The 8,544-nt window shown below is 39.0% G+C and overlaps 1 protein-coding gene and 1 pseudogene across 1 annotated transcript; both read left to right on the plus strand.

The window, feature by feature from the left end:
- The first annotated feature begins 1,879 nt into the window (after window positions 1-1,879).
- LOC127223649 (olfactory receptor 10X1) lies at window positions 1,880-2,812 on the plus strand. Its single transcript, XM_051186361.1, has one exon. It carries the CDS (start codon window positions 1,880-1,882, stop codon window positions 2,810-2,812), a length of 933 nt encoding a protein of 310 aa, XP_051042318.1.
- Window positions 2,813-6,985: 4,173 nt separating this feature from the next.
- On the plus strand, window positions 6,986-7,422 carry LOC127223651 (60S ribosomal protein L26-like; annotated as a pseudogene).
- The last annotated feature ends 1,122 nt before the right edge of the window (window positions 7,423-8,544 follow it).

Here is an 8,544-nt window from a genome sequence, read left to right on the forward strand (position 1 = left end):
CATATGTATGTGATATGTTGTATGTATGTGCATGGTGTGTTGCATCTTGTAAGTGTGTGGTATGTTTGGGAATATGTGAATGTTTGTGGTATGTTGTATGTGGCATGTATGTTGTGGTATGTTGACATACCTATGGGCACATGTGTGTGCATCCATGTGGAGATCCGAAGTCAATGCTGACTTCATCCATTGCTCCATGTTTATTGAAAAATAATATCTCTTGAACCAAGAGCTCACCAAATCCAAGTTGTCCTACTAGACATTTGTCCTCATGATTCCTGTCTCTGACTCCTGAGTACTGAAATAGCAGCCAGCCAGCAATTCCTGTCCAACCTGCATGTGGGTGGTGAAATCTGAAATCAAGTCTTCATACCTATGAGGAAAATGCCTCATCTACTGAGCCACTCCTCCAAGCCCTATCTATACTCACTCAGCAAAGTTCAGTGTTGAGAGTCTTATCCAAAGGTGGATCCATTAATGTATTGGAGCCTCCTTTTTCTGACCACCAGTTTCAGTATCTCATCATCTCATCATTAGTCCATAACCAGCCAATAAACTACTTTCCTTTTATTTTCATTTATGTATTCCAAATATTTCTCTTTACTTTTATTAATGCTTATTGTTTATTGTTAGAGAATTTCCATACATATGTACATTTGATATTTTGAGCATTTCCTATTATCCATTACTACTGTTCCCTCCCAACAGCTATCAGTTGCTACTAGCTTCTCAGCTAAAGAAGAGACTTCATGAGCTTATTCCTGTCCATCCAGAAATACTTGGCATGATCTTACCAACCTTGTGCTTGCAGTCACAGTCACTATAAGGTCATGTCTACCAAACACTTCTTTATTGCTGTACATATCTACAACCCACTACTCTTAAAATCTTATACCTCACTGTGCTTCAGTGACCCCGATCCCTCCGGGGAAACAGTGTGACATAAATGTCCCAATTAGAGCTAAGCATACCACAGACTCTAAGTCTTTGCATTTTGACCAGTCTTTGTATTAACCACCATCTGTGACAATAGGAAGCTTCTCCTCTGAGGTTTGGGAGATGCACTAACCTATGAGTATAAAGACAAGAACTTAGGGAGGAGTCAATTACTATTCTCACATGTCAGAACAATAGCATTAGATTCTCCCTTATTGTCTATAACTTGTCCTGTCGATGTTGTTGGGTCCAGTTAATGGTACAGGCATAAGTTTCATCTTGTGAAGCAGGATTTAAATCCAATTAGAAACAATTGGTTACTCCCACAACCTTGATGCACTATTACAACAATGGGTATACCTTCAAAGCCAGCCATTATTGTGTTACCAAGGATTAATTATTTTCCTCCCTGATTGTGTAAACAGAACTTTCTAGCACTCCAAGCCTTAGTTAATATGAATGTTCCAGATAAGTATCACCTTGATTTCCCTAAATCATATGACTTAATTATATGGTATCTTTAGAAATAGGGTCTTAACACCAAGTTTATATTTTCACCAAGAGCAATGGCAATAGTTTTTAACGTTTGGGTGATTTAGGGGATCCCAGGAATCAGAAATTCAGGGGAGGTTTTCCATATATAGCATTAGGTTTTTTTAATTGATAGTCAACCTTCTTTAATGCCAGAATAAATAAACTTTCTGGTGACATAGTTAATCATAATTAAGACATTCTGGAAAACATAAATAAATGCATAATTAGGAAATCACATCATTTACATACATGGCTGAGTATTACTAAACTGAATGGATAATTCATTGGGTATTGTTAAAGTCTGATGATTCGCTTATCCACACCATGCCATTTCATTTGAAAATATCAAAGAATAAGGAGTATTGAAGGCTTGTCTGTTTCTTTGTTTTACATTTCAGGAACAGAAGCAATGGCAATCAACCAAACAATCCTGAAGGAATTCATTCTCATAGGCTTCTCTGCTTACCCACATGTACAGACCTTCCTCTTTGGGGTCTTCTTTTGCCTCTATATTCTCACTCTTGCAGGCAACCTGACTATCTTAGGATTGACATGGGTGGACAGATCTCTCCACACTCCTATGTACCTCTTCCTCAGTGCACTCTCCTTCTCTGAGACATGCTACACCCTGACTATCATCCCCAAGATGCTGGTGGATCTCCTGGACAGTGACAGACGCATTTCGGTCACAGGCTGTGGCCTGCAGATGTGCTTCTTCCTGGGCCTTGGTGGGACAAACTGCATCATTCTCACCTTGATGGGGTATGACCGTTTTCTGGCCATCTGCAACCCACTCAGATACCCTCTTCTTATGACCAATAGTGCATGTGGACATCTTGTGGCCTCTGCTTGGGCTGGAGGCTTCTTGATTTCTCTAATAGAAACTGCACTTATATTCAGGGTGTCTTTCTGCATTCCCAACCTCATTAGACACTTCTTCTGCCATATGAGGGCAGTTGTGAGGCTGTCCTGTATAGACAGTGACCTCACAGAATTCACTGTAACACTGATGTCAGTGTCAGGTTTGCTGGGTACATTCTTGCTCATCTCCTTGACTTATGTGTTCATTCTTTGTTCTGTCCTCAAGATCCCTTCAGCTGAGGGTAAGCAAAAGGCATTTTCTACCTGTTCCTCACACCTCACTGTGGTCATAATCCACTTTGGTTTTGCATCTATTGTTTATCTGAAGCCAGAAGCCTCCGGGGGAGATGACACACTCATAGCAGTTCCTTATACCGTTATTACCCCTTTCCTCAGTCCCATCATATTCAGCCTCAGGAATAAGGACATGAAGAATGCTTTCAGAAAGATCATGAGAAAGGCAGTAGTATTGAAAAAATAATATTATATTATTGTTTTTAAATGGCTCCTCATTAGTCCATGGAGCATTAGCTCTGTGACTTCTATAGAAAAGCTTGGATATAGGAACGAATTTCTCCTGAACTTTTTCAGGTGTTTTCAAGGCTTGTTCAGGGAAGTTATCCAATCTCTACTACACCTAGCCCTGCTGATCTGAGGATTATGCCAATCAATTTCTGGGTCTCTTGTGTTACTCACAAGCAAGAAAAGAAATAGAGCAACATGATAAGCAGCAATATGACCACCGCACAGACAGGTGTCTTCATAATCTAATGATTCTGGCACAGATTGTAATGTATGAGATTAGACTTTCCAGTAGAAAAACTATTTCTGATAGGAGATATATGTTGTGCAAACATGGATATGCACATGTATGGACACATTCTCAAATACACAAACCCACATGTTGAGTAGTCATACCGCAGTGGTGAGAGATTGTTTAGTAAATACTTTAATAGTACCCATTTGTGACTGGCATCGCAACTTCTAAATAATAACTTCTAAGTATAGGAGAACTCTTTCAACACATTTCATGTGAATAACTAAGACACCAATACCTGGCTGTTCTGTGATTTGTGAAATGTTTGATATAAAAATGTATTTTTTATTCTCTTTTGCTATGACATTCGAATGAAATTGCTATCATATTTAGATATGTGATGCCCTAAAAACCATTTTTGATAATATCAACAAGGTAAACAATGTATTAAACTTTTAATGCTAGGTAGAGCTAGTCTGGAATTAAAAAAATAAATACTGTACAAATTATGTAACAGTAGGATAATGAGAGATATTATTATTAATAATTCAGGCACAAAACTCTAGAAAATTCCTTGAAAGCTTTATTCAGTTTTTCAGCTGACTGACTGTGATTTCTATAAAAGATGTAAGTTCTGTATGAGAACGTGGTGCATGCATGATTTTTTAAAAAGACAAATTAAAGAATAAATAAAAATCATCTAACATATTGAGGTTATTACTTGCCATAATGACTCTCTTGGGAGTGAACTCATGTTTAGAACACATCAGCAACCACAGTTTCTGCTGTCCTCAATCTGCTGAAAAATCAAAGTATAAATAATGTTCTTTTAATTTGTCTCCACTCCTGAAACTAAGTTTTTTTTCAATTAAAGGAAGACATACATCTTGAAATAAATAGTATTTACGCACTTGTGATATGGGTAGATGATGTTTTATTTAAATCTGAACTTGTAACTGGAGGTTTCTACTTTAAGTAAAATAATATGTTAAAGAAAATCAAAAGTTATGCATTTACTCTCATGTGTGGAAACTAAAAATGACTATGTGAACATGGGTCAGTGTTTACTATAGCCTGGAAAAATTTAGCAATTAAAAAAAAAAAAAACTTGTATGCTGTAATACTTAACTGAGAGGCGAGGTGTGCCCAGTGGCACCTTATGCTGCATGATAGCTATGGGGCAACCAAGCCCCATAGCTAATTGGATTGGATTAGAGACTTATTGCAAAGGAGGGACTTCATTTCTACAACTGTAAATATGATTAAAATATTTTTAAGGAGGAGGTCCTAGGACTTGGAAGATGAAGGTATGTAGTGTTGTCTGGCTACAAGCCCATGATGTTAAACTGCCTTCTAAATATTTATGTTTATACCCATTAATAGAGAGGCTCTCAACCTTAATCAATGAAGTTGCTTTTTGCAGTGAATAGTAATTAACATAGAGATTTGCAATTGATCTAAGTTCTGAAACTTGGACTCTAGCCAGGGATTCAGTTAGGCTATCTGCAGATCTCCACCTCCCCCTTAGCTCACACAACACAATTCCCAGTATTATCCCCAGCTCTGTGGCAGACCATCTATTATAACCTCCCTTCCACTTCCCTGCTCCCTTCTCTAGTGGATCATGTGAATTGTCTCCAAACTTCCATTGCCCCAAGCATTGCTTTATCCCATCCATTGGGTATCCCTGGGAAACCACAGGTCATTCCCTGGGAAACCAGTGAAACAGGTAAACTAACTGCAAATATCCCTCTATCTTCTAAGCCCAATCCCTTAGTCTCATCCCCAGCTTTTTAGTAGACCATCTGTTTTTAACCTCTTCTCACTCTCTGCCCCCATTTCCAGGTAACCAGGTATATACTGGTGTAACACCCTGATTTTGTCTCTCCTGTAGGCCCCTTTACCCCCCTCAGCCCATCGTGATTCTTAGTGTCAGCTCTCAATACCTACAAACACATTTTATCTGGAATCCCCAGTGGCTATACCTATCAGGATCTCAGAAGAATTTCCTACCAGACAACACAACACCACACTCTTCTAAGAATCAGAACAATCAACAGAAACCAAAAAAAAAAAAAAAAAAAAAAAACCTGCTGAGAGAGGAAGAGTCACATTCCCTTGGGAGTGTCACTACTTGTAGCTTGCTCAAGTTATATTGGACAAGCCCCACTCACAAAAATGTGGGCAACACTAATTGAACTTAATTTAAACAAAACATCAAATAATCCTATTAAAAATGGGGTACAGGACTGAAGAAAGAATTCTCAATAGAGGAAATAAAAAAGGCTGAAAGACACTTAAGAAAATGCTCCACATCCTTAGCTATCAGGGAAATGCAAATCAAAACAACTTTGAGATACCATCTTACTCCTGCCAGAATGGCTAAAATTAGAAACACCAATAACAACTTAAGCTGGAGAAGATGTGGAGAAAGGGGAATACTCCTCCACTGCTGGTGGGAGTGCAAACTCGCACAGCCATTTTGGAAATCAGTATGGCGGTTCCTTAGGAAAATGGGAATTAGTTTACCACAGGACCCCACAATCCCCCTCTTAGGCATATACCCAAATGATCCATGTCCACGCAACAAAGACATGTGCTCAACTATGTTCATAGCAGCATTATTTGTAATAGCAAGAATCTGGAAGCAACCTAGATGCTCCTCAACTAAAGAATGGATAAAGAAGATGTGGCACATCTACACAATGGAATACTACTCTGCAGAAAAAAATAATGGAATCTTGAAATTTGCAGGCAAGTATATGGCACTTGAAGAAACCATCTTGAATGAGGTAACCCAGTCACAAAAAGAGGAACATGGTATGTATTCACTCATATATGGATTTTAGACCTAGAGCAAATGATCACCAGCCTATAATTCACACCATCAGAGGAACTAGGATACAAGGTGTGTTCTAAGAGATTCACATAAAGTCCCTCACAGAAGGAGGAAGGGACAAATCCCCCAGAGCACAGGGGAAGTGGGGGGGGGGCAGTGAATGGAGATGTAGGAGAAATAGAATGGAGGAGAGGAAAACATGTGCAACTAGGAAGATTGAGTCAGGGTCGGAATAGAAGACAGAAGAGAGAAAGGAGAGAGAGAGAGAGAATAAAAGAAGGGGCCATTGTTGGTTTGCAAAGAATACTGAACCTAAAGAAAGGTCTAGAGACCTACAAGACTGCCACCAACTAACAATTTGATCAACCCTAGAAAGGCTACAATAAATGCCCTTCCCAGATAGTGAGATCAACTTATCCACCAACATGGAGCCCTCATCTAGTACCTGTTGGAAACAGAAGCGAACACCTACAACTAAACACTGAGTCGAACTAGAATCCAGATGCAGAGGGAGAGGACAAGACCAGGTTGCAGAAACACATAGAGACAGCTGACCTGAACAAGTAGGAGCTAATGGGCCCCCAGACTGATAGCTGGGAAGCCAGCATGGGACTGACTCAGGCGCCCCTGATTATGGGTCTCAGCCAGAAGGACTGAGCAGTCTAAGAGACCTGAGACAGTGGAACCAGGATGTATTCCTGATGCACAAAAAAAAAAAAAAAAAACCTTGCGGACACATCCCCCATGGAGGGATACTGCCTTAACCTAGAGACAGGAGAAAAGTCCTAGTCCCTACTTCAAATGAATTGAAAGATTTACATAACCCCACCTGAATGGCATTGCCCTACATGTGGAAATGTGGTGGGGGGATGGGAGGGGAGGGTAGTCACGGTGCATGTGAGGGGGGAGAGAGGGTAATAGGGAGAGAGGAAGAGAAGGGGGAGGGAGGGAGGGAATGAGGGAGGGAGAGAGGGAGAGGGAACTGGGATCGACATGTAAAATAAAAAATAAATAAATTTTTAAAAAAAATGAAAGAAGATGGGATTGCTGCCGCCAAAATGAAGTTCAATCCTTTCGTGACTTCTGACCGAAGCAAGAACAGCAAACGGCATTTCAATTCACCTTCTCACATTCGGAGGAAGATCATGTCTTCCCCTCTTTCCAAAGAGCTGAGACACAAGTACAATGTTCGATCTATGCCTATTCGAAAGGATGATGAAGGTCAGGTTGTCCGAGCACACTACAAAGGTCAACAGATGGCAAAGTGGTCCAGGTGTACAGGAAGAAATACGTCATCTACATTGAATGAGTACAGCGAATAAAGGCTAATGGCACAACTGTCCATGTGGGCATCCACACCATCAAGGTGGTTATCACCAGGCTAAAGCTGGACAAAGACCACAAGAAGATCCTGGAACGAAAAGCCAAGTCTCGACAAATAGGAAAGGAGAAGGGCAAATACAAGGAAAAAAGGATTGAGAAGATGCAGGAGTAGTGGTGTCTCATACATAGATTTCATTAAAGACTGTTTAAGTAAAAAAAAAAAAAATGTAAGAAGACATGATGTTTGCAAGAGAGATATTTAGGAGCTCCCAGAGAACATGGGAGGGAGTTATTAGGCAGTGATACAATCAATATACATTGTGTAATATATGAGTTTTCAATAACAAATAAAATATCATTCAAAACTTACATAAAATGTATTATAAAGGTAACTATGAATATTCAAAACACACACACATATATGTATATGTATGTATTTGTATGTATGTTTTCTATCTTACTTCTATTTGCTGATTTTAAGGAGTGACTATATACAAAAAATGTAAACGTAAAATAAAAAGGACAACATTAAATGCCTTAATGAAAGTCCTCTATTGTTTGGATATAACTAAGACCAATAAGTTTATGCTTTAAAAGGGGTCTTGAAGAGATGGAACCTAGTGAAAGTTAATTTATTCATGGAGGTTCTAATCCCATAGATGGATGGATGCTTTATCTCAACAGTCATGTCCTATTGGGATATAATAGTTCCATAAGCATGAGTTGCTATATCAATAGCATTATTAGCCTCTCTCTAGTTTCCTATTTCCTGTCTCTCCATGTGACATCTCTCTCTCTCTCCTCCCTATTTTTACATATGTTCTTTCCATAGTGCTAGCCACCTTGTAATATAGCCACAAGTCCATCTCTTGGGGCAAAATAGATAGACCCTTAAGTGTTGTTGTTATAGCCTCCAAACTGTGGTGAACATACCCTATTTACTTTATATAGTAACATCACCCTCTGAAAGTTCAGGCAGCGTGGCTAACAGTGAGCAGCTGACCACTGAAGTTTTGTGGGAAGAAATAAAAATCTACCTTGCTTAAATTATTGCCTACTGCTTATTGTTTCAGATTGTAGATATGTTTTGTTGCAAAGATTTATTTTTTTCTGGCCTCCTCTTGTACCAGGAACACACATAGTACATACACATTCACAAAGGAACAATATCCATACACATCAGATAAAATAAAAAAATAAATGTTGAAAAAATAAAGGTAATTTATCAGGAAAAGCAGTAAAATAATATATATAGCAATAAATACCTTAAAATTGAAACTAAAAACAACCTAGA

Source organism: Phodopus roborovskii, unplaced genomic scaffold, assembly GCF_943737965.1.
Source record: "Phodopus roborovskii unplaced genomic scaffold, PHOROB, whole genome shotgun sequence".
Taxonomy (NCBI): Eukaryota; Metazoa; Chordata; class Mammalia; order Rodentia; family Cricetidae; genus Phodopus; species Phodopus roborovskii.

Bases quoted from the DNA above. Each gene is read 5' to 3' on its own strand.
- LOC127223649 (XM_051186361.1), top strand. From the start codon at position 1,880: ATGGCAATCAACCAAACAATCCTGAAGGAATTCATTCTCATAGGCTTC.